Raw genomic sequence first — 25,360 nt, forward strand, 5'->3', positions numbered from 1 at the left:
AATCTCTGCAGGCTTGACTAGGAGGGCTTGAGCTGTGTTTGCTTTTCCTGTTAACCCCTTCACTTGGGCAGGTACGTGGGGCTCAGAGCAGAGGGCTCCAAGCCCATGCAGTGACAGACGATGGATGCATAGGAGTTTCTGCCTTTCAGGACAGATCCCTGCCTGCTTGATGGAGCTACTGATGTGACAGGACAGAGAAGTCCTCCAGAGCCTGTGGCTGTTTCAGAAGGCCCTGGGATGGGCAAAAGCAGGTAGACCCTGTGGGGGACAGAGCATACCAGCAGCTAAGCACAGCATCCCTGGAAGCAGGCAGGGAGGTGGCTTCAACAACTTGCCTGACACTTGTCTCCTGCCATCACCAGAGCAGGGGCAGAACCCTAAAGACATATGACCCCTGTGAGCATCTCTGAGGGAGTCTGTGGATGGCTGCTCTGTCCTCCAGAGCAGATACAGAGGGGACAGCACCGAGCAGCCTGGGACACTGGGCTGGCTGTGCCAGGTCTGACACAGGCTGGGCTCAGCTCCCACTGCTGGGTGCTGATTAAGACTCATTACCTGGTTGGTTAACGCAACCTGGGTTGCTCACAGGTGACTTCAACTGTTCATTTAGCCACAAATCACCAAGGGTTGGCAGTTTATTTACCTTCCCCACCAGCCTCCTGTGGCTTCCCAGACTCCAGAGATAGTGGGTGGCCCAGCTGAAAGGGGCAGGGAAAGGGCAGCATCCCACTGTGAGGAGTAGTCAGGGCTCCCACAAAACTTGGGGCACCCCAAACTGGAGCAGACCAGGGGTTCAGCCTTCTCTGGGCTGGAGGCTGCAGAACATAAATGAGAGTGGAACACTTCTACAGCCCCTTTTATGGGGGAATGGCTGAGAAAGCACCTGCAAGCAGGCTTACAGCCTCTGTCCCCAGCATCGGTGGTGCTTCTGGGCTGTATTTTTCCACTAGCTGGGTTGGGACTTCAGTGCTGCAGGTGACCTGAGGCGCCAGGACCAGAGCAGCAAGATCCATTGTTTCCTGAGGGATGCTATAAACAAGGTTGTTACACTGTGGGTCTCTTACAGAGAAGTCATTTCCAAAGATGGAAAGCTCTGGGAGTTGTAACCTGGGGACCAGCTAATGCTGAGCAAGTGGGTACAGCCATCCTGGGGACAGGGAGCTCCTTCTAGGCTTAAAAGCTATAGCCTGGGCAGAAATTAGGGTGCCTGTTGCCTCTCTGGGATGGGTTAGTCACAGCGGTTCCTGCACTGGTCCCTGTTTCAAAGGTAACTTCTACTGACTAAATGTAGGAGGTAACCCAAACCCACCAGAGGGACCTAGTGCTAAACTGTGCATTTAGCAGGTAGAAATCAAGACAGCCCCAGCATGGATCACGTCTTCATCTGATGTCTGGGATAAGAACTCGATTCTGGGAAAATGGAAGTCTGGTCCCAGTCAGTGACTGTTTATCAGGCTATGGATTATCCTCGGCACTCTTGACTTTGATCTTGGGAAAGCTGGGTTTGTTGAGGGACGTTACGTTGCTTCCCAAGGTAACACTGAGGAAGTAGCAGGGCTGTAAAACTGACCTGTGCTCCCAAATACTACCTGTGATCCCATGGCTTGTTTCTGGGAGCTCAGGCACTGCTGGCGACAGCCTGGGGAAGCATGTGAACTGCTGTAGGGAGTGTTGTGGGTCTCTACAGATGCTGAAAACTTGTATGCACCAGAGCTGGATGTCTTTGCCCTGTGGGTGTTTGCTCTTCCGGTTTTACTCCTGCTGCTTGACCTTGCAGGGCTGGAAGTTTTACAGAGAAAATCCATTTGAGGCTATGGAAAGAAAAATAACGCAAAGAGCTCCAGTTGTCTAGCTGGACACCTTCAGGTCAACAATGAATGGTTTTGCAGGGCTTTACACCCACTCTGCTTAGATGCTGTGGCTGCTGCTTTCAGGTGGCTGAAGAAAGACTGGGCTCTGAAGGTCCAGCTGAGGCACATCCAGGAAAATCCCACAAAACGTCTGGGCAAATGAAAGAGTCCCAGGAAGCCCTGGGTTGTGTGACCACTCCTGGTGCTGCCCATTGCCCTGCAAAGGATGCTGTGATCAGGCCCTCCCAGAGAGGTGAGGGAGCTGAGCAACCTTGTTATGCCTGGGCAACATGGACCTCTCACTGGTCTGCACTTGCTAGGCATGAATATACTAAATGGTTAAGCACAGACACCTTTAGGGCACAGTGTGAAATGCATCAGGCAGAGGAGGTGTTGATGTGGTGGGTTGAGCCAGCGAGGGATGTGGAGATGGGAGAAACACTCTGGCTGGTTCAAGGCTTCAAGCTGGTCCATCCAGCTCTGTACAGGCCTCAGGAGAGCGGTCCTGGATGTGTCCAAGACCTTCACAGCAGCAAGGTGGTGTTTGCTGACCTGTTTCGCAGAGCCAGTCACACTGAGCGCTCTGCTACCACGGTGAGCAGAGGAGGCCCTGGGGTGACCTGTGGGGGGGACTGGAAGCAAGATGGTGCTGGTGGGGAACAACCCCCCTTAAACTCCACCTCCTCCTGAACTGGGGTGATTTCCTAGGGTAGCTCCTGTCCATAGTGCCTTGTGTCCCCAGGCTATGGGAGCAAGCTGTCTTGCTGGCTGATATTCTGGGGTCTGCTACCTGTTGCTGATGTTTGGGGTTGCCTTAGATCCTCTGTGGAGAAGGATGCTCGGCAGAGGTAAGGGGCCAGCCTGCTATCATGTTCACATATTACAACTCTCGGATCTAGTTAGCGACCAGGTGAGCTGTCACCAGAGGACCTGATGGATGGAGAAGAGAGTTCCCTCCTTCCTGAGGCTGGAAATGAAGCTAATCAGACCTGGACAACTTAATCCAGCTCTGATCTGATTAACGACCTTGAAGACTGTGAACTCATCAGCATCCTGGCATCTATCACTGGCTGCATCCCACCCCTTCTGCCGACCACTGCTTGGCACAGCATTTGTGTGCACAGCCCTGGGTTCCAGCTCTCTGCCCTGCATGGTGTGGGCTGTGTGTCAGCTGCTGCAGCCCTGGACAACCCTCTTGCAGTGTCCCAGTGTCTGGGTTTGGTTCACCTTGAGGAAGGAGCTCCCTCAATGCTTTTTCTAGATTTCTTCATTAGGATGTTTTCACCCAGGTTTTATGGCTGGTGTCTGCAAAGATTTCTTGCCTGTGCAATTCCAAGGTTGCAGCTTGGCTTCCTGTGCTTGCATCACCCTGGGATCTGTGAATTGGGCACCAGCCTGGGTTGCTGATTCTTGGAGGACTTGTTTGTCTTTGGAGAGCCTCCTTAGGTGGTACAGGGGACTTCAATGAGGACAGTAATTTGTGACTCTGTGCTGTGACCCAGACCCCCAGAATGAGCCTCACTCCCTGCTCCCACTGTCCAAGCCACACTGTGCTCAAGGCTTGGCAGTGGTTACTGAGCCTCTCCTGGGCTGGCTACTACCATCCCGTGGTGGTGACTTCTCTGTTGTACCCCAGTGCAGCAGCCACAATCTCTGCCCTGGGTATCAATGCATGTTCCCTGTGCAAAGCTAACAAGCCACTGCAATCCTAGGAGCCAGTCTTGAGGACTCAGATAAGAAAGTGGTGGTTCCTCGCTTCTGTCACCATTGCAGGCTGTTGACCGGCAGTAGAAGAGCTGTCCTACCTTTCCTGTGCCCTCTGGTCCCTGAATACTTGCTGCACTTTTCCCTTGTGCTTGGGAGCCAGGCTGTTCCATTGCTCGCTCACCAAATCTTGTCTGCCTATGCCTGCTGCTTGTCAGGGCTGGCTACTCCCATGGCGGGAAGAGTGAAAGGGCTTGGGGTCCTTTTGTTTGTCAGGGATGTTGGCTTCTGTCCTGAGAAAGCAGAGGGGGGTGAATTTGGGACTGGGGAGAGCCCTACAGCCTGCATGATGGTGGAGAGATGGTATGGCAACAGGTGCTGAGGGTGGAAAGGGACCTTCTGAACCCTCTGTCCAAGTAGGGTGTTTTACTATGGGGTGACATACACCCCAAACACCCTTTTGAGCAAATCCAGCTCTCGGCTGTCCATAGGGCTGATTCCTGCCCTCCTCCCTCCCAGAAAAGCAGCTGGAAAGGGGCAGTTGTGCATCTGTTCCCACACAGGGGGAGTCTGGGGCCAACCCAGTGAAGCTCCTGAGTGCTAGGCTCAGGAAGTGAAAGGAGGAAGTTATCCCACACGTGGGACCTTTAGAGCTCCCTGCAATGAGTGACACATGTGCAGGGAGCCCAGCAGGCTCCACACCAGACTGGGTGGGCAGAGGGAAGAGAAGCCCCTGGGGTTACTGAGCAGAGAAAGCAAAGGAGGCTGAGGAAAACTCCACATACTCCTGCCTTTTCCCTCCTTGGGCAACTGCTTGCAGCCTCTGTGGAACACAGGATACAGGGGGGTGGACCCATCTCTTGCTCGGGGAATACAGCAGTGCTGGAAATGCTAACGGGGAAGAAATACAGGGATGGGAGCTCCCTTTTAGGCACCATAATATTTAGGCAGGGTAATAATGGCTTTCTCACTTGCCTTCCGAAGAGCAGGACCCATCATTGGGTAAAACAAGCAGAGGCTTTTCTCACTATGCCAGCATGATATAACAAAGTGGGACCCAGAGACACACAGATGCACTTGGCACTCTGGTTCTACCTAAACACCAGTGCCAGGACATCTGGCCCTCTGGGCTAGCTCTGCTCCTTCTCACCCATGTCTCAGACAAGCAAAGGTTTTCCTGTCCGCCTTTCCCTGGTGCTGCTCTCCAAGCTGTGTCCTGTCTGAGAAAGATAAGATCAAGCAAATGATCTGCCTGCAAGCACCTGCTTTGTTGACATGGGTGATGGAAGGTGGTGGCCTCCGTGTCCAGCTCAAATCCATTGATCTCCCTGGCCCTGAGTGTTGCAGTAGGAAAGACACGGCAGAGCTGGGTACTGCTAGTGATTCCTTTTGCACTGAGTGTGAAGGAGCTTGCCAGTGGGTGAGGGCCTTCCCTGCCCTCCCAGCTAGGCACTCTGCCCCCCAAGTGCCTGGGGGCTCTGCAGAGCCAGGGGAGAACTGGAGTCCAGCAGGTCTTTGCCTACTCGTGCTGAAGTCTGTTGATTCCAGTTTTCTTCCAGCCATTACAGCCACAGACCCTCTTCTGTTCGGAGGGTCTCTGAGGAAAGGGAGGTTGGCTCTACATTGGGACAATGGGCTCAGCACCCTGGGCGGCTGGTTCTGCAAGCCGCGTGTGCAACAGGGCTGTGCTGGGTTGTGAGGCTGGGGAGGGGGCAGAGGGCTCCGGGTCAGGCCCCGGAGTGTCCCTGCTGCTGTGGCCGGGGGATGAGGCAGCCGGAGGGGAGAGCCCGGCCGGGGCCCGCGGGGAGGCAGGCAGAGCCGGAGGGGCGGGGGGCCGGCGCGGAGCCAATGGGGAGCCGGGGCAGGTGGAGGGAGGGTTAAAACCCCCCCGGTGTCAGCGGGCGAGCGAGTGCCCAGGAGGAGGAGCGGCAAGGAGGGCTGCCCCCGAGGGCAGCCCCGCGGACTGCGGCGCGGCGGGATCCCGCCGGGGCTGCCCGGCCCTGCTGTGCCCTGGCAGGGGAGCGGCGGAGTGCGGGGAGGGGGGGGGGGCGGCCGGCGGCTCCGCAAGGGGCTGGGCCACGCACAAGCCCATGGAGAAGTCCCAAAACTTCCGCATCGAGGCACTTCTGGCTGAAGAGCCGGCGCGGAGCGGGTCCCCACCGGGGCTGAGCCCCGAGAGCCCCGACCGCGCCGGACGCTCCGACCCCGCTTCACCGCGGGCTCTCCCTGCTGCCGCGCCCCTCGCCGCGGCCGGCTTTGTCCCCAAGCCCGGCTTGCTGCATCTCCCTGGCCCCGGGCTCGGCGCCCTCCCGGCCCTGTACCCTTCTGCTGTGTACCCCCTCCCGGCCCTGGGGAGCCAGCACCCTTCTTTCTCCTACACCGGCATCCCCCACCTGCCGCCGCCCGGCGCGGAGCACCTGAAGGCGGCCGTGGCCGGCTCCTTCCCCCTGGAGCACTGGATCCGAGCTGGGATGCTGGTGCCGAGGCTCTCTGACTTCCACGGTGAGTGACCCGGGGACCAACCCTCCCGTCGGTCAGGACGCAGCTGTTGCCCCTTCCAATACCGGCACAACGGGGAGCAGGTCCCCTCGGAAGAGCTGAGGTTTTCCGAGGCCGCACCTTCGCGGCTTCTTGGCAGTTATTGTCGGGACCCCGGCGGGGCGATTAGCTCTCCTGGCTGACCAGTGCAAGTCTCATACTGCGCACTGACCTGCTCCCCAGTCAGGGCAAGTTTTCAGGTCTCATTGGCGGCGGAGGGGGGGTGTCAGTGATTCGTACAACTCCGAGGGCTGCGGGCCCCCGGGAATCCAATCCGAAGGAGAGTCTTGCCCTACCCCAACCTTGCCCCCGTGCCGTCAGAGTCGAGCCGCTCCCGGGCTCGCCGGGCTCTGCCGTTGCGGGAAGAAACGAAAATAAAGACGTAGTGTCCGGAACCGGCACCGGGAAACGAATAAATCTTTCCCGGTGCGGCTGGGAACGAACCCGCCGGGGCTGGAGCATGGAGGATATGAGGGCCCCCGGTCTGGGGGAGGGCCGCTGCTCCAGGTTCCTGCCTGCTGCCGCGCTCCGCTCGTGGGGTGAGAAGCCGGGTCTGCCGGGCCGGAGAGCCGGGGCCGGCTGGAGCTGCGAGAACCTGGCAGCCCAGCGGTGTGCTCGGCTCCAGCCCAGCCCGGTTCCTGCTGGCATGGAAGAAGGATGCATGTTCTGTACACGCACTGTGGGCAAGGACAGGGCTGCGGGCAGGCACCGGATCCTGCCCTGCAGTGATGGGCCGCGGGTGGGGGGGTGTCCTTCAGGGCATGGACATCACAAGGACCGACTTTAGGCTCTTGTCTCACCGGGGATTATCACTGCCACCTCTGGTAGTGTCACCCTGCCCTGTGCCTGTGGTGAGAGAGGGTCTGGGCACCGCAAAGATTCGGCCAGTAGGCAATAAACCAAGAGTGTCTCGTTGACAAACCCCCGGCAGAGTATCTGGATTTATTAGCTCAGTTCAGTGTCTTAATAATGTGGGAGCCAATAAGAAAAAATAAATTTTAGAGGCTGGATAAATAAACTGTATGGATGCAAAAATAGAGAATTTACATGCAGTATAGATCTAGCTATGAAGTGGTGGCACCTTAGAGTGTAGAGCGACTGTGTGCACTCTTCAAACATATTGAGCAGGGGGAGAAAATCTTTTATTTGTTAGGTGGTGAAACACCTTCCCACTCCTCTGCAGAGGCTGTGTTGCTCTCACGGGGTCTGTCGGTATCAGCATCCCGGTAGCTTCACCCAGGACTGTGTTTCACCAGAGTGGGATCACACCACAGCACCTGCCCTTGAGCACAGCTTCTGGCTAGGATAATGTAGAGATATTTGTGCATCAGATTTGCACGTGTATATCAGCCCCATCTCTCTCACGTACAGGATCTACTCCACAGCTGGTTGTTTCCAAAACCCTGTTGAAAGGAACCAAAGCTCAAATCACTTGCATGAGAACAACTTGTGGAGAGCTTTTGGGCTGTGCTAGGATGTACAGGAAGAGCGTGTTAATGTGGGTCTTGTGGGAAGCACTGAATTGGGCCCCAGCGGTAGTTCCAGGGGAGAAAAAGCAGTCTCTGACCCAGCTGCTTCCATCTCCTCCTGCTCAGGTTTCCATTCTGACGGCTTTCAGAGTTTAATTCCACATGTCCCCCTGACTCATAGCAGAGGGATCAAGCTGGGTGCAGAGCTTGAGCTCATGCCTTCCTGAAGTAGAAGGATGAGGCGTTGTGCTTTTGCAGCTGCTCTGCCTTCCTGTACCTCCCCGCAAACATCACTTGAGACTTGGTAGACTTACGCTTACTTGAGATCTATTCTCCTCTCCACACTTACTCTCCCATGGATCCTGGTCCTTGTTTTGTGTTATTCTCAATTCCATGAGGACCGTGTAATCAGATCCTGTTCATTGTCCATCTTCAGATTCTTGTTTAAGTCTACTGGAAGGATTTAGGTTCTCAAGTGTGTCCTGAGCCTTTCCTCGCTTGCAAGCTCCTAAAGCCGGTCTCTTTGCAGCATGCCTTGTCCTTGTAGTCACCAGGACTGGTCTCAGCTGTATTACAGCTGCGTGGGCTTGTGTTGCCCCAGTGTGCCGGCCATGCTACTCCACAGCCCTTCCTCATTTATCAGAGGGTGGTGGGCTGGGCAGGAGCCTCCTGCTGTTGGAACAGGGCTTCTGGGCTGCCTGGGGCTCCTTGGTATCCTGTCCCAACACCCAGCCTAGGCAGACCTACAGACGTGCCTGGCTGAGGTTTGCAGGGCACAAGTGACTATGCTGCCAGTGTTGGTCATGTTAGGTTTCCAGGTGGTAGTGGACAGGACAGACAGCTGGAAGAGTCAAATCAGCCTCTTAGGACATGTTCCTGGGTATCCCAGAGGGAAGTCACCCTATGATTTTTCTATAGAGGGTTCCAGGAGTAAATTCTGGAATTAATTCATTCTTTAGCTGCATGTGTAGAGATGTTTTGCAGGCATGGTCTGGTTCAGTCTCCTGGGGACAGTCAGGGCTGGAGAAGAAGCAGGACAGCTCCTGATTTGAAATTGCAAGCTCTGTGGGATGCATTTCACACACTTGCACTGCTCTTACCTGCCTATGAGGGAGGTAGGATGCCAGGGAGATGATCTGAGACTCAGTAACCCTTAACCTGGCCTGGGCTTGGGTGCTGGGATCACTCAGAGAAGTGCTCCTGCTGTGATGCAAGTGGGTGCTGTGCCTTCCTCACTTGGTGCCTCTGTGGAGCCGTGGGCAGCACTTGCCATCCCCTCACTGCAGCCAGCAGGGATACTGCCTGCCCAGGCTCTGCTGCTCCCAGCCTGGGTCCCTGTCCCAGGGTTTTGAGCACCTCGTAAACCACAGAGGGGGAGCATTTGGCACTGGGTTGCTGTGCCTATTAGTATTTCTGGGAACTCTGATTTATTTGCCCTGGCTACCAGCATGAAAATGCAGCATGGCAATGGGAGCCAGGTGCAGAGATCCACCTTGGAGGAGAGTGATAGGCGTGGAGAGTGGTAACATCCAGCTTCAGACTCTCAAGAAGAGTGAAGGATTCCCCATGAAGGACCTGGTGCTTGGATGGCTTTCCTCAGACACTGCTGCTCTGCATCACCCACTCACCACCTTAATTGCCTGAAGCCCAGACCAGGTACTGTCTGCAGCAACAGAGCTGGCTGATGGGCTATGCTGGGCTATGACAGTAGGCAAGAAAAATATCAAACTGCTTCCAAAAGCAACATCTTCCAATGCCCACCAGGTGCACAGAGCCTGGCATCAGCAGGAAACATGGACTGGAAAACAGCTGGCAAGCAGCAATTAAGGGTCAATGGTGGAGCAAGTGAGGAGACAGCAGAGGTAGCAATTGCCATTACACATGCTGCCCTATGGGTAATGGTCAGGGCTGCCGGCAGGCCAACAGAAGACTCTAGTGATGGTCCCAGTGCTGATGAGGCTTCTCCCCTGCCAGACCTGACATTAGGAAAAACACCTCCAAGGCTGCAAGCGTGCTAATTTCCTCTCCTTTATCTGCCAGCCCACAAAGTTAAGTGAACTATAGCTAAACAAACCAAATTAAAATCAAGTGGGTTAATATCAACCTAGGATTACCCTTGTTATCAAGAAGACGGAACTGTATCAAATAAACCAACAATTCTTTATAAGCTTTATCTAATTATCCAGGAGGCAGCTGCCTTCTAGAGCTCCTGGCCTCAGACTCGGAGGGCATTCCTGGCTCCAGGCCAGCCATTTATTTACCAGTATTGCAGCCAAATGATGAACACCCATTAGGGGTCCAAGACTTGCCAGGCTGGATATATATCCTGCCAGGGATATTGAGATGAGCTGTGATCCTGGATGTAGCACTGGAGGAGATGTCTGGGCAGATAGGAAATCCTTTGGCAAGCAAAGGCATGATGCTGAGGCAGTCACTGATCTTCTTGTAGGAGCTGGATAAGAGGGCAAACATTCCCAAAGAGTTACTCTTTTTATGGGATGCTGGTTGTGATGGGGATGGTGGTGGCATAGCTCAGCTGGCAATGACTGGGAGGGGTGATCCCTGGGGGGATGCTTGCAATGCATCTCTTGGGAGGATGCTGTCCATGTGCATACTGCTATCAGACTGTCCAACCAGACTGCTACAGGACAGCAGGGTACAGGACTCCACAGAACACACTGGCAGGACAGGCTGGAGCTACTAGCAGCCACAAGGCATAGTTTCCTCTTTGTACAGGAAACTGGAATCTACTTGGTACCTCAGACACCACTTTCTCCACCTCCTCCCTTTGCTCCTTCCCTGGTGAGAAATTAAAGACCTTCTTCATACTCTCTCCACACAAAGGAGCCAGGGCCCTTCAGGGAAGCTAACAGCAGGTCTGAGGCCAGAGATTCTGATTGTTCAGGTCCACACTGACATGCTTTTGTTGGTGGCTGTGTAGGCTGAGCTTTGGACTGGTGGTGGCTTGAGCTGTACGACACCACCACCAAAGGGTTTGAGAGTTGGGTTTTTTGTCAGCACAGGGGCAGGAGACAGGGTGGGTGTCCAGGGAAGTCAGGATCTGTACAATGGAAACCGCTGAGCTGAAATCCAATTGAAGACACTGAGATGGAGAATCTGGGGCTGTTGGAGGGACCATGCTCCAGCAGTCAGTCCCCTCATTGCTAGCCATTTGGGATATATCCTGTTTGGATTTATTTGGCTTTTGAGCAAGATTTCTGTTCTTTTCCTTGCTAGACCAAGCAGTTCCCAGCCTTTTAACCAGCCAAGAGTGAGTCTTTTGGAGGTGTTGTTAAAGCAAGCTGCCTTCCTGCTTCTTCTGAAGCTGGACAGAGATCACTGCATTTGAGATCGAGACTCACTTCTGTCCTCCACTCTTCCCACATCTGTTTTCAGTCTGGCCACATCTGACCTTGCAGAAGGAGGCACAGAGGAGCCTTTCAGGGTGGTCTGGAGGATTTCTGTGCTTCCCAGAGCCAGGATGCAGTGCCCTAGGAGCTGAGCCCTCCACTTTCTGCACTGGGGTGGGGAATTCAGGCTGGGAATATATTTCTTCACCCCTAGAAAATCAGCCTCTAGCTCAAGAAAGCATAGAAGTCTCAGATTACTGGATGCTGGGAAGTGCGTACACCCTCTTCCCTTCTCTTTCTCCAAAGCATCCTCCACACACCATGCCCAGAAAGAGATACGTAGAGCTGCTTTGTGTTGTGACCCAACCAATGCTGACTAAATGAATTTTCCCTCTGGTTCTTTCTGATACAACTCTGGCCTTCCTCCCACCCCGAGGAGCTGCAAGAGGTTTTAGCATGTGCTACCCCATCCCTACAGGTGTTGGTCCCAGTGTCACCTCCTTTCCCTAGCTGAAGGGATTCTTTTCAGGTCTATTTGGTCTCCTGTATCCAGCAAGGATTTGTACAGAGCATTCACAGCAGCCCAGAGCCCAGATGGCAGCCGAGCTCTGCAGAGCTGAGCCATCTTTCATCCAACATTCATACTTGTCCCAAAAATCTTGAGCCTCTCGTTTCATGGAATCTTAGAGTAGAAAAGGACCTAAAGATCATCTAGTTAGCCTTGTATATGCTTTGTATGCCAAATAGTGTGTGTGTGTGTCAGAGCTGTTGGCACAGAGTGACTCTACTCAGTCCCTAGTTTAACTGGCCCGTAGCTGCAAGGTGGGTCCCATGGCTGCCTCTCCTGGCACCGTGGGGCTGCAGGTGCAGGAGGGTCGTGTCCATTCCATGAGGAGTTTGCAGAGTCAGCCCAGCCTGGGCTCTGTCTGTTTGACCTGTTTTGTGCAGCATCCAGGTACTTGGGATCAAACCCGGATCATGACTGATTATTGACCCCTTCATAAATTCCTACCTCATGTGTCTCTGCTGTGTTTGTGAAGGGTTCTGTGGACACTTCTGGAGATGGGAAGGTTGGGATCAAAGATGGAATCTGAGGGAGATGATGTGGATAGTGCCCCAGCACTGTAAAGTGGTCAAGCTGAAGTGACCCTTCCCAAGCGGGGACATCTCTGGGGCCATGATGCTCTGCCTTTCCCCCTGAGACACAACAGTGGGGATGTGCCAAGGACCTTTCCTGCTAGTGCCCCCCCCCCTCCACCGCTCCAGCACTTTACTCCCAGCTGCAAACCTCTGGGTATGATTGCCACTGTGGTGCTGGGGGAAGCAGTAAAAGCTGAACCCCGGGGGGACAATAAAGCCAGCCGGGAGGAGATAAGCAGGGATCAAACACAGTGCGGCAGCCACCCCGCGCTGGACTCTCAAAGGTCCCTTTGTTCCCGCTGCCTCCTGACTCAGCACCGCGCTGCCTTCAAGGGCTGCGGGGGAGATAGTGGTGCTCCCGGGCAGCCCTGCCTGCAGCCCCTGGCAGTTGGGCAGCCACCTGCACGCCTGGCAATAAAAAAAGGAGGATTAATTCCAGTCACAGGACTGATCCCAGCTGCACATCGAGGCCTGATAAGGTATCTTGCTGGTTTCTATCAGTCAGGCAATAAAGCCATTACTGAGGTAGGAGATGAGGGAAGAAACACTCGCTTTCCTCCTCATCCCGGGCTTACTTGCCGAGGGGATGTCCCTCCAGCCCTGCTGTCCCCTGACCTTCCATCTGCTCCACAGCAGCCCCACAGTCTGGCTTGATGGGGAAGTGCCGTCGGCCTCGCACAGCTTTCACCAGCCAGCAGCTCCTGGAGCTGGAGAACCAGTTCAAGCTCAACAAGTACCTGTCCAGACCCAAGCGCTTTGAGGTAGCCACATCGCTGATGCTCACTGAGACACAGGTACCTTCTTCCCAGGGGGATGGAGTGTAGCACCAGCCAGCTGCCAGGGAGCAAAGCGTTAAGGTCATGGGCAATGCTGATGCCCCTTGCTCAGCTGCCACCAGCCCCACATTCCACTGCCCCATCAGCACCACTTCCAGGGTGTCTCCCACAGAGACCTGTTTGGTGGGCTCCAGGCTCTTGTGAAGAGCACCCCAGAAGTACTGCTCCTCTTTTTACCCACAGCCTCCAGCTTGGGTTTCAAAGCCTTCTCATCCCTCACCGCACTGTTGGAGGTGGCTTTTTGTGGGGCTAAAACTAACATACACTGGTTCATGTGCTTGGGCGTCCTGCAGAAGTCAGACAGGGGGAAGGGAGCAGCCCTCACAGGACAGGGACTCCTCTCCCCATTACAACCTCAGCCTCTTTGCACAGACCTGCAGAACCACGGGATGACTCGCAACAAAGGGGCTTTTGGGAGGGCCTCCATGCAGGGAAGGTGAGGAGAGAGGGGGTGCGTGGGGGCAAGATGGAGCAAAGGGACACACTCTCCCTTCGGGGCTCTCCCTCGGCAGGTCAAGATCTGGTTCCAGAACCGCCGCATGAAGTGGAAGCGGAGCCGCAAAGCCAAGGAGCAGGGAGCTCAGGTGGAAGCTGAGAAGCAACGAGGGCTCAGCAAAGCCTGCGAGAAGCTGCTGTCCGGCGAGCCCCAGAGACAAGCTACAGAAAGCACCGAATTTATGGGGTGCAGCCCCGGCTCGGGCTTCCTGCACCGCAGCGCCGCCCAGCTGAGCTATGGCCCGGACTCCTCCTGCTCGGGGGATGAGGAGGATGAGGAAGATGAGGAGGACGAGATGGATGCCACGAAGAGGAAGATTGGCTCTGTGTTGTGAAAGGCAGATGAAGCCAGCCGGGGAGAGGGGCTGGGCTGTGGTGTCTGGGGTCGCTTTGCTGGCAGACACAGACTGTGCCTCGGCGGAGTAGGGGGGGCTGCAGGGCTCCTGCCCCCCCTTTAACTTATGTGTGTTTGGATCCTATTTAACTCGTAATTATTCCTCTGTGTGTACCTGGGGGAGTCCCCACATCCCTCCCCTATAAAGCTGTTATCCAGTTGCCTGTGCTCTTCCTTAGGGGACAAGAGGCTCTGCCCTACTCCTGAGCTGCGGTGCCCTGCCATCGTCCCTGGGGAACCGGGTGGGGACAGTAGACTTGCACAGCTGGCAGCCCACAACACAGCTGGAGGGGAGAGACCCTGGACCCTCCTTCAGCTGTGCACTGCCCTTCCCTGCAGATGCAACAGCGACTGGAGCAGGGCATCCGTGCATGGTGCCAGCTGCCCTTCCCCTTGCCGGGAAGGAGGATGCCCAGGATGCGTGGCAGCCTGCCCCATCTCCTCCTGCATCTCCAGTGTCCCTGGTGGGGTCTGCACTTGTAGGACAAACCTAAACTGCCAACTCTGCAAAGCAGAGCTGGTTATTAATTGGCTGCAGTAGTGCTGTTTCCCATGCTGCATTTAGCCTGGTTGTAGCGGCATGGCATTTCCCCAAAGTGAGGTGGGGACGGAGCCCTCCTCAGTTTAGGGAGGCGCTCAGGCTGTTTGTGAGCACTCGTTGCTGTGGTAAGCCCCACTTTTTCTATGGTGATATCTGAATCTCTCTGAGTCCCTTCACGGGCTGATTTCACAATCATCTTGGGACCCTGCTGGCTCTCACTGGGCTCAAATCAACCCCTGATAGCAGGGTGACAATGGACACCCCCTGCCACCTCCCTAGAAGCACCAGGATTAAGTCCTGGCTGCCCCTAAGCAAGCAGGCTGCCCCTGTCCTCAGCATGCTAGAGGCTCCTAGCAGATCTCCTATGTCGTCTGCATGAGGAGGAAAGTGAGCATCTCTTCCGTCATCTCCTGCCCCAGTAATGGCTTTATTGCCAGTGAGACACATCACCTTCTCCCTGTCCCTGCCTGAGAGTGGCAGGGATGCTGCCTGCCCACGGAACCTGCCGTGAGGTGGGAGTTGCTGAAGGGCAGCAGCCCCTGGGGAGCCCCGTGTCACCTCTGGCAGCCAGTCAGCAATGGATGGGGCAAGTGAGGGTTGGTGTGGGGCTGTCACCTTGCAGGGTTGGGGCTGGGACTGCTGTGGAGCAGCATCCTGGACAGAGGGACAGATGTGATGCTTTTGAGACAGAGGGATGGACAGGGGAAGTAGATATTGGGAGAGTATGGGGAGGGATGGATGGATGGATGGATGGATGGATGGATGGATGGATGGATGGATGGATGGATAGGACACACAGGAGTGTGGGGTAACAGTGACCCGCAGTGGCTGCTGGCAGCTCAGCAGCTTTCCCCTAGGTTTGTGTCATCCTTGGTGCCCGAGTCCCCTGTCCCCAGGCAACCCATCCCAGTGCACGGCAGGGCCTGAGTGCCCACAAAGGAGGTGTCCGGATCCTGGCAATGCCCAGTGGGGGCGTTCTGGTGCTGAGGAGGTGCAGCTGTTGCTCTAAAGAGGAAGATGTGAGCCAGAGTAGGGACCAAGTGCCAGGAGCCTGTGATGCCTGGTCTAACATGGTACAGGAGAGAAGTAAATGTAGAGGAGGGGAGAGACAGGGCAGGAAAGGAGAATGGGAGAGAGAACTAGGAAAGGATGGTACCCAATTCCCCACCATTGCCCTTGCAGGGACAGCAGGACAGAAAAGATCTACTGCTCCAGGGGAGCTGTGCCCCCGACAGCAGGCACACAGGTCTGGGCATGGAGATGCTGGCAGATGCCAGCCCATGATTTTTGGAGCCTCAGGGCCAAAGACATCTACTACTCGACTGATGTACAGCATGACCCTGCAGCAGTGGGGGAGCATGGAGAGGACCACAGGCTGGAGCTGGACACACTGGGTTGAGGGTGAGATGGGGGGAAATGGTGGCAGGGGCAGAAAGGAAAAGGAGAGAAGGAAAGCAAGAACAGCAACAACAAAAGTGTCAGGAAGGAGGAGCGGAGCTGAAGGGATGTCACACGCTTAAAACGTTCACCTTGATGGGCCATGACAGGTTTAATTTCCAGAGTACAGTCATTAAAGTGATAGATGGGAGATGTTCATCCCACGCCTGGTGGACACGGGCCTGCTGTGGCTGCAGAAGGGTTTGTTTTGTTGCTGTTATTTATGAGGTTGTTTCTGCAGGAGCCAAGCACTCATCCAGCGCTGGGGGGATGGAGGACACGATTTGATGCTGGAGAAGTTGGGGCGCAGATTTACAGCTGCTGAGCTGGATGACTCACATTGTGAACATTGACAAATGCGATTAAAGCTGCATCTCCTTCTTGCCTCTGCCCTGGCACCCTCCCTGCGCTGTGAGACATGTCCAGTCCTGCTATCCTGCCCACTGCTGCCTGCACATCACAGGAGGGCTATCTGGCCCTCCTCACTAAAGACACGGGGGTCCTCCTGCTCCTTGAGGGCCTTCCAGGACACTGCGAAGATGCAGGAGTGTCCCATGGTGGTGGTGGTACCTTATGGGAATCATAGCTGGGATGGGCTCGTGCAGCCAGGGCTCACCCCCTGTGTCCCTTTGCCTTTCTTGGCCTCACGACTTCTTGTGGCAGTGGTCAGAACTTTTTGTGTCTGATGCTCCAAGGAGCTCACGGTGACCTGGCCTAGTTGAGGTGCCAACCCACTCTTACACCAGCACTCCAGCCTGCTGCACCCTATGCTCTCTTGTCCCCAACTTAGTTCCACAGCTTCCTCACCTCATCCTGTGCACCCACGTACATCATGGCACCCCATCTGCTGACTCAGCTGTATGCTATCTCCTTCCCCTGCATCCATCCTTATCAGCCCTGAGCTCTCTCCTCCACCTCGGCATCCCCTGCACCCCTCCATCTACCACCTTCCCCCCCTCCATCTCCCTGTCCTCAATCAACTCCCGGTCCCCATCTGCCCCTGCACTATTTGCTCCCTCTCATATCCCCACTGCACCCCTTTTCATCTGTCCCTGCACCCCTCAGCTCCCCCATTACATTCCTGAGAACTTCCCACCTGCACTCTTGAGACCCCTCATTTCCCCCCTGCATCCCTCCATTTGCCACATGCACCCATGAGACCTCCCTATCTGCTCCTTGCACCCTTCCACTTGACTTTGAGTCCCCCCATCTTCCCCTGCACCCCTCCATCTGCCCCGCTCATCCCTATCTCCCCCGCTCTTCTCGTCCCTCTGCTGCCCCCTGGTGGTCGCCGCGGGCAGCCCTCACCGGGGATTGACCCGAGGCGGCCGCCGTCGTTGCTCCGGGAGACGACGACGCCGCGTCTGGTCCCCATGGCAACACGGGCCCGCTTCCCGTGGAGCTGAGCGGCCGGGCCCAGGAGGGCTCTCGTTGGGGCGGTGGGACCCCACCGGAGCCGAGGTGGGGCCAGGCAGGGCTTGAGGGAGCTGGGCTGGCCGCGTGGACCCAGGGTTGGCGGTGACCCGTGGTCCGGGCTCGGCAGCGGGGACCAGGCATTGTTACAGGGGACTGGGTGGTGCCCCAGGGAGCCGGGCAGGCTCGTGCTGTAGGGAGCAGGCAGTGCCACAGCCATCGATCTGGAGTTTTAGGGGGCCAGGCAAGGCTATAGAGAGGGCTTTGCTCCACTGGGCTCTGTGGGTCTATCGTGGGCTTCACAGGGCTGTGTTATAACAGCCTAAGGGAGCTCTGCCAGAGGGGTCTGAGCTGTGAGTGAGGCTGGGCTCAGCTGGCAGTATGGGGACAGTACTGGGAACACTACAGGGAGGTGTGCCATCCCGAGCCCCAGGAAGGCCCGGCGGTGCAGCAAAGGCTGTCTGGGTGCAGGAGCAGCATGTGAGGACTTCTGCCTCTGGTTTCTCAGATGCTTGCTCAGGCGCATGGCGAGTCCCAAAACTCTGACGCTTTTCGGAGGCTGTCCTATGGTTGCACCAGGAAGGTGAGTGGGGAAGCAAAGGTGCCACTGCGGTGCGGGGATTTACTGGCAGGGCAAGGAGGCGACAAAAACAAAAAGCCCTTCAGGCTTTGCTTCACTCTCCCTGGGCATCCTTTAGAAGCTGTTGTTTGCGTTGTGGCCAGGAGGTGTCCCCTACGGACACAGCCTTCGCTGCAAGGCGGCTCCTCCCGTCCTTTGCTAGAGTCGGCAACCTTTAGCATGGAGAAACAGCTGTTTGAGTGATTTCCCCTCCCTCCCAAACTCCTAATGTCCCCGTTGCAACTCCCTAAGCTGTCTGCAGGAAAGGCAAAGAAGAAGAAAGGAGTATTCTGGGGCATTGAGGTAACCAAAACACTCAGGTGGCATGGCTGGGAGGTTGGAAAAGAGACCATCAAACACCTGATCTTGAAAAATGTTCATGAGAAAACCCAGAAGCTGAGCTACAGGTGCGTGGAAGTTTCATTCTCTTTTGTTCTCCTCACGCTGTCACTGAATCTTCATCCCTCCTGCTGCATCAGTCCCAGCAGCACCTTTTCTCAGATTCAGCTGGAGACAGCACATGCACACTTACATAGCATGAGAGAAACCTGATAATTCAGAAGCTTTGGAATTACAGCCCTTGTTTCTGGCAGGAGTATTTTAAATTAAACATCCTTTTTTTTTTTTTTTTTTTTTTTTTTTTTTGTAATTCTGTTTTGCTGATACTTCTGTCTGTGAGCATTTCCAGTCTGGTGAGATTTTAATTGTGGATGTATGCCAGCCAGTCGCCAGTGTATCCTAAAACCATTGTTCCAGGGAGATCCACTGGATGTTGAGCCACTCCAGTACTCCCTGTGACCCTCTCTGCTGTGAAACTGTTTCTGCCCAATGTGTTTTGCTCATGCTGCATGGTCTGGGAATGTAAAATATTGTTCAAGGAGCTGGGAATGGGTTTTCAGAACACCTGGGTTCTGCCCCTGTTTCTGCTGATTTGCTACCATGGTACAGCTGTGTGAAGTACTTCTAATTGTGAGGTCTGGAGGGTTTGATGTTTTTCATTCTCTTTTATGCTGTTTAACTTAACAGCTCTATGCACTCAGACAAAATATCTTGTTCTGATTTCAATCTTTAGGTGCCCTTCCACGAGATTCTTCTTCACTGTTTTTCCACAGCCGATCATTCTGAGACCTGGTATGTCCTTAACTCTGCCCATCATTTTCCGGCCCATTGAAAAGGTAAAGTGGCAATACCAAAACTGCTCTCAGTGCTCAGGCTGGCCTCCAGAGGGGCAGTGGGTCTCTGCCTCTGTTGTCCTTTCTGATTTGTTTTCACTTAAATGAATGAGTCCTTAGGGAAGGTTTTAGCAGAGAAAGGCTGGGCCTCGGGATTTTCCTGCTCTCCTCACGTTAGCACCTCAGAGAACCTTAACCCCTGACTTCTCTGCAGAGTTTGCCATTAGCTATGAGAGGGATCCTCACAAAAAGTATTCCCAGATTTTCAAGTGCTTCTTCTGGCCATGAAATCAGTAAGATAAAGCGCTTGAACTGTCCATATCTGGTTTCATTCCAGGGAAACTCAGCTGGGTGGTTTGAGTGCAGAACCTTGGTTTGAGGGGCTCACTCTCTGCTTTCTTACAGGAGACCCCAAAGCCTGTACATTGAAGGGCTACTGATTTTCTATAAGGCATATGTGAAGGGCCTCCCTTATTTTGGATGGAGTGGGTTTTTTAAGCTTTATTTTTAACAGCGGTGATTCCTGATTCTTTTTCCCATCCATTTTTTCTTGATTTTCAGCTTGTTTCTGGTGTCTCTCTTGGCTCTGAGCGCTGATCTCTGGCTCTTGTCCACAGCTGTATGTCTTTGATGTGAATCTCAGTCCTAGGCATGGAGTGTGATCACTGGATAAATTCCCAGTACCCCGCTCCTTTAGCATCATGATTTTCTGAACTGTTCAGTGTTCCTCTTATGAAATAGCTCGTATTCATTCAATTTTAGTGAATAGCTCATCTACATCCATTAACCAGTGGAGCAGGAGGCTCCCTTTCTTAGAGAGAGCAAGGACCGTGTGTGTTGAGTGCCCAAGGTCTCTTAGCTGATAATTGGTACTCAGAAAACGTAACAACTGGGGAGCATGGAAGACATGTATCTTGCAGTTCCTTCTATCTCGGCTGGTTAGCAGATGTCCTGGGGCTATTTGTACACAGTCCTGTCAATGCTGCATCTTTAAGCTGTGTGTTATCTGCTTAGGTCTCTAGCTGACAAAGCACTTAATCAAAATGGTATTTCTGTGTTTGTGAAGCTCAAAGAAATATTGTGCATGCTTCAGTTTGGCTGAATGGAGATTTTGAAAACACTGAAAGAAATCTTTCTGCATCAAAACAATTCAAGTGAAACAAATGTGGACTTCAACTGCTCATTCTGAGGGTGTTTGTGTGTTCCCTGACAGAGTGAGGAGTATGCCTGAGCACCTTCCTCAGTGCCTGCCTCTTTTCAGCTCTCCAGATGCTCTCCTTCCTGCACAGGGACCTCCTCTGGTGCCTCTGTTGCTGATGTTTTTTTCCCTGACACTTTCAGAAATCTAGGTGATGGGTGTGCATGGGAGGAGCTGTAGTACCTGCAAGATGGAGCCCATCTAACTGCTGTATCCCCTTGCTTTTCTGTGCAGAGGGAGTACGAAGACAACATCTGCTTTAAGAAGGATGAGGGTGAGTTCTCTGTCACCCTGCGTGCTACGCTCCCACACCCTTGTCTGTCCTTCCCAGCTGCTGTCCAGTTGCCTGCGTGCGCTGTCCACGATGTCATGGAGATAACATTCCCTGTGCGCAACATCGGGTGAGTGAGATGTAGCTGGGCAGAGCCCCTTTCTGTTTTGTCAGATATTTTGCCATCTTCTTGGATTCTCCAATGAATGCAGCTCCTTCCAGTTCTTGGATCTGCTGGCTGCCTTGACAGGCAGCAGACCTGCTTTCTCTGAGCTCATAGCAGAAAAGGCAGCAGAAATGGTGGTGCAGATTGGATCTCGCCATGGGCACATCTTGGCACTTCACATCTTGTCTGTTTCCAGCATATTCTGAGAACCTTTTCATGCACATGAACTAATTGGGGACCAACATGCTGTCCCATTAACTTCCCAGATTCAAAGCAGAGGTCTGGGCTTCTGCTTAGTCAAAGGCAGCCTGCCCAGCTGAGCAGGGAGAGATGAGCTGGAAATATTTCAGCTGGAAATATTTAAATCTTTCTATGACTTGACCAATCTTCCCTCAGCACGGGGATGCTGTAGGGATGGCAGTGGAGTTTCTGGTGCTGGAGCTGAACTTTTTAATTTGGAGTCAGGCAATACAGAAATTGAAGAGTCTTCCCAGTGCCTGCTCTTAGGTTCATGGAGTTTCTCAAAGCAGTAGCAGCATTCTGGCACTTGGAGTCATCATTTAGAAGCAAAGATGTTTGCAAGTACCAAGGACTGTCTTATTTTAATGAGGGAAGGACAGTCATTCGGGCAGTATTGTAGAAAGCAGTGTGGTGAAAAAGTGCCCAGGCAAGGAGGAGGTGTACTTCCAACCATTTACAGCAGGAGCAGAATAACTTTTACTAGCTGGGAAATGCACTCCCCAAAGAAGTCACCTGCTGTAGTGGCAGGTGGAAAGGACTGAGGGCACATGTACCTTCAACAGGGCAAGGTGTCAGCCAGAAACCATTTCAAGTAATTCATTCTCCCCTTAGATAATTCATTTTTTCTATTTGAGAGGTCCAGGGTGGTGGTGGAGGATATGGATGGTAACACACAGCTTGGAATCAATAAAATATGAAAAGCTGGTGGTGTATCATGTTCTTTGCACAAATCAAACAAGAAAAGTGAGTTCTTGAGAGCTGAATGAGGTATTAAGAAAACAGCTTGCTCTTCTCTTCTCACCTGGGCATATAACAGAGGAACAAATGTTCACTTGGAATTAAGTAGAAGGAAAAGCAAATACTTCATTCTGGAGCTGGTTTGGTTTTGGGTTTTTTGGTGTTTGTTTGGTTTTTTTTTTCTGTCACATGATGAACCTGAGAAATTTTATGGTCATTAATAGAGTCCTTACAGATAATAGTTAAGATTCATGAACGTGTGAACAGAGCATTTGCAGCAACTAGAGACAAATTTCTTCTCATCATCACATATTTGGCCAGGTGCATTGGGGATTCTGTCATTCAACAGTGGTTGCTTCACATCCTAACTGAACAACCTATTGGGAAGGTCCATCCTCTGTGTGATTGCACAGGCAGCTATAGATGCATTTGTCCACTTAAGATGTGTCTCCATTTCCTAGTGATCTCGTCACTGTGTTTCACTGGGAGACGCCAAGCCCTTTCTACATGATTCCTAACTACAGCATACTGAACCCAGGTGCTGAGTGCATGGTCAAAGTGGTCTTCCAACCCAAGGTGGCTGCAGTGTATGATGTGGCAGCAACATGCTGGTTTGGAAGTGAAGAGAAACGAAAGAGGACTATCCAGCTAAAAGCCCTGTGTGAGTCCTTATTGCATTTAACATTCAAAGAAGTGTGTATCATCCCGAACTATGGAATAGCATTCCACAGGGATAAATGGAGGTACTGTGCTTTGAGACTGTGCCACAGTTGGCTCGGCCTACTGATGAGCAAATGAAGTCTATGGTTTGAAAGTGCCCTGTGAAATTCTCTAATGTACTTTTGCCAATTTGAAAATGTGATCTGAAAAGACACAGGGTCTGATACACACTGTGGCGTGCTTTGGCCAAACCAACATTTCTGGAGCCTGCTTAAGTTGACAGAGGGGCAAAAATGAGAGAAGTTCACTGGCATAGTGCGGAAACCTCCAGAAATTCCTGGTCTTTGCACTCAGTCTCTCTTGTCTGTCTCTGCTAGACAGAGAGATGGAGGAAAACTTCTGAAGCTTTCTGGATTCAAGCTAGAATAAGCAATGGTTTGATTAGCAAGTCCTTCCCTGAAGTGTCTTACATGGCTACTGATGAAAGATGTGACTGAGTTTAGTAAGTTAAGGCTGGGAGATTGTTTAGTTCTAAACAGGGGCAACTTCAAAGTTGGATCTAACTTCAGAGTTACCTGGTATTGTTCAGAGGCTTTTCCAGTTGAGTGTTGAATTTCAAGGGATGGAAATTCCACCTCTCTTTCTTAACCCAATATATTATTCCCTTTAACAGCCAAATACCCCTATCTGCAGGTGAATGTGGTAGGGGAAGAAAAAGAAGATGTACAACCTGGAAAGTTTCAGGATGTGCTGTGCTTTGGATCAGTGCCAGTGGGGACAACTGTGGAGAAGTGTGTAGAAATCTTCAACATGTCTGTGGTATGTCGAGTGGGAGACTTCTGAGAAGTTCTCATGCTGGCACACTTCCCTGGGATATGTGGTTTTGAGTATCTCCCTTAATGCTGTTCCAAATGGGAATGTGAGTAAAACAGAGCTGTTGAGCCTTCCCCTACCAACCAGGCCATTCAACTTTGCCTTCCAGCTGCAGTGCTAACGGTACATCCATGTGCAGCATGGTATGACAGTTCCTGTCTTCTTCCCACTGTGCTTGGTCCAGATCAGGCAGCCACTGTTGTCCTTTACACCCTGCAGCTCTCCTACTCACACTGGACAAGTCCATCAGTCCCCTGTGACAGTTGTGGCAGTCTTAAATTGGCATGTATGTGTCCCAGGCTGCTGATGGATCTGCTGCTGTCCTCAGTGGACTGCAGCCCTGTGAACTGTGAACTGCTCTGAAAGTCAAGTGAGCTGTATTTGGGCGCCTTGTTCTCTGTACCAGCTCAACCCACTAAAAGATAGATGTACTCAGAGACTGCTAACATGCTGAGCAGTGCTGAGTGCTCCACAGGCTCTGTAACTCGGAAGAGGCAAAGACCTAGTCATTTGTTGTACTGTTCTGGTTCACACTGCAATGGTGGTCAACATCCCCATGAAAAGACCAGGATCCTTTTTTTCTAAGGGACTTGAGGAAGGTATCAGAGTGCCAGTCCTTTCTTTTGTGAAAGGATCCCCAGACAAGGTGGAACTGTGGGTGGAAGTACCTGTTGTCTACCTACCTGTCTCCCATTCACAGCAGTCACTTAAGCTGCTTTGGCCCTTGGAGTCACCTTGAGCCATCCTCCACCCTACCAAGAGGGGCACTCCAACTCCAGGGATCACCAGGATATTCTCCTGTATTGACTTGTGAGCACGTTGTGGGAGCTTGCTGCCAGCAGTACTCCCAGTGCTCCAGCAGGACGGGGTGGCAGAGGTTTGCACAGCACTCCCATGCTGTGCTGCGGTAACCTTGGTGTTCTTGGTGGTGTTCAGCTTTGCTGAAAACCCAGTTCTTCACTGGTTAGTATCCTGCATTCAGGGCCATCCTGGCTCTTGTTGGCTCCTTTGTTAACCTATTTATTTTCTGCTTGCAGGTTGATGCACCATGTAGGATAGAAAGAGCAGAAGATCCTCTGCTTCAAGATCATGTTTTCTCTTGTGATGTGTCCCATGGCATTGTCCCTGCCAAAGGGAAGCTGGTCTTGTGCATACGATTTCAGCCTCAGATAGTAGGAGAGCACAGTACTGACTATTTCACTATCACATCTGCTGGATACCTCCTGCAGACTGTCCTGAAGGTGACTGGCTCATGTAAAGGTACCAGAGTGAAAGCCTTCCCTGTTCTCCCTGTCGTCTTCTTAGCACTGCAGGGGAAGGGCTAGTACTTGAGGAAGGACTAGGGACTGTCGTAGCCCTCAGTCACAGACTTACCTTCTGCTCGGCTCCAGGTTGTCCCTGGTGTACCGTTTGGGGTTTATACTTGCTTGAGACAGACGTGAGACTGTTAGAAGTGATTGTCCTGCCTTTTGCTGGACATTAGGACTGGTGGGTTTGCTGATGAGGTGATTCCGGTTTGGGAAGATCAGTTAAGTGCAGCAGTGGGTTGTGACATGTTGATAGAAACAGCTAGGACAGGTTCCAGATCTGTCTTGCATATCATTGTGCTAGGTCCTTCGGTGTCCCTGCATCAAGATTCGTTGGACTTTGACTGGATCAATCTTGGACAAAGTTTGATGCGGATGCTGGAAATCAGCAACACCTCAGATGTCCCAGCCTATTACCAATTTGATATTGGTGTCACAGGGAGCGTCTTCTCCTTGGATCGCCCCTGTGGAGTCTTGGAGGGCACAACAACACTAGCGTTGAAGGTGACCTTTCGACCCACTCACCCCATCAGCTATCACCGCAGAGTGGTGTGCCTTGTCCACCATCAGGTATGAGAGGCAAAGGGTGGCTTCATCGCTGTGATAGCTCAGAGGGATCTTCCCATATAACCCACTGAGGCTTGCCTCTCTCAGTAGCCCCCAGAGATCTCTTCCAACTGCATTTCCATTGATACCTATCATAGAATCATTTAAGGTGGAAAGAACCTTTAAGATCAAGTCCAACCATTAAGCTAGCACTGCCAAGTCCATCACTAAACCATGTCCCTAAGCACCACATCTACACATCTTTTAAACTCCTCCAGGCATGGTGACTTCTACTTCCCTGTGCAGCCTGTTCCAATGCTTGACAACCCTTTCAGTGAACAAGTTTTTCCTAATATCCAATCTAAACCTCCCTGGTGCAACTGGAGGCCTCATTTCCTATGGC

The 25,360-nt window shown here is 53.0% G+C and overlaps 2 protein-coding genes across 11 annotated transcripts in view; both read left to right on the forward strand.

Moving 5' to 3' along the window:
- The first annotated feature begins 5,615 nt into the window (after positions 1 to 5,615).
- Positions 5,616 to 14,027, forward strand: LOC133272459 (motor neuron and pancreas homeobox protein 1-like). Of its 2 annotated transcripts, none has more exons than XM_061459601.1 (3): positions 5,616 to 6,056; positions 12,688 to 12,845; positions 13,400 to 14,027. In XM_061459601.1, exons 1-3 carry the CDS (start codon positions 5,645 to 5,647, stop codon positions 13,715 to 13,717), a joined length of 888 nt encoding a protein of 295 aa, XP_061315585.1. In that variant the 5' UTR covers positions 5,616 to 5,644; the 3' UTR covers positions 13,718 to 14,027. The 2 variants fall into 2 exon arrangements, with proteins under 2 accessions (XP_061315585.1, XP_061315584.1); XM_061459600.1 differs by having other exon boundaries at positions 12,685 to 12,845; positions 13,400 to 14,024.
- A 3,587-nt stretch (positions 14,028 to 17,614) lies between these two features.
- Positions 17,615 to 25,360, forward strand: part of CFAP65 (cilia and flagella associated protein 65) — a 32,148-nt gene continuing 24,402 nt past the window's right edge. For all 9 annotated transcript variants that reach the window (XR_009744396.1, XM_061459498.1, XM_061459501.1 and 6 more), the window contains exons 1-8: positions 17,615 to 17,750; positions 18,039 to 18,193; positions 18,859 to 18,961; positions 20,391 to 20,557; positions 22,033 to 22,232; positions 22,905 to 23,050; positions 24,142 to 24,364; positions 24,716 to 24,981. Coding sequence is in view for 8 of the 9 variants with exons in the window: in XM_061459498.1 (XP_061315482.1) it covers positions 17,676 to 17,750; positions 18,039 to 18,193; positions 18,859 to 18,961; positions 20,391 to 20,557; positions 22,033 to 22,232; positions 22,905 to 23,050; positions 24,142 to 24,364; positions 24,716 to 24,981 (1,335 nt within the window). In the remaining variant the exon portion in view is untranslated. The remainder of the gene's footprint in view (positions 17,751 to 18,038; positions 18,194 to 18,858; positions 18,962 to 20,390; positions 20,558 to 22,032; positions 22,233 to 22,904; positions 23,051 to 24,141; positions 24,365 to 24,715; positions 24,982 to 25,360) is intronic.

This window comes from Pezoporus flaviventris, unplaced genomic scaffold (assembly GCF_033815535.1).
Source record: "Pezoporus flaviventris isolate CSIRO_AGI_PZ_B2104156 unplaced genomic scaffold, CSIRO_AGI_Pfla_v1 ptg000029l, whole genome shotgun sequence".
Classification (NCBI taxonomy): Eukaryota; Metazoa; Chordata; class Aves; order Psittaciformes; family Psittacidae; genus Pezoporus; species Pezoporus flaviventris.

Excerpts from the sequence above, each read along its gene's own strand:
- LOC133272459 (XM_061459600.1), top strand. The coding sequence starts at position 5,645 with ATGGAGAAGTCCCAAAACTTCCGCATCGAGGCACTTCTGGCTGAAGAG. Across the intron at positions 6,057-12,684 it reads GAGGCTCTCTGACTTCCACG|CAGCCCCACAGTCTGGCTTG; the intron begins GTGAGTGACCCG and ends TCTGCTCCACAG. Across the intron at positions 12,846-13,399 it reads TGATGCTCACTGAGACACAG|GTCAAGATCTGGTTCCAGAA; the intron begins GTACCTTCTTCC and ends CTCCCTCGGCAG.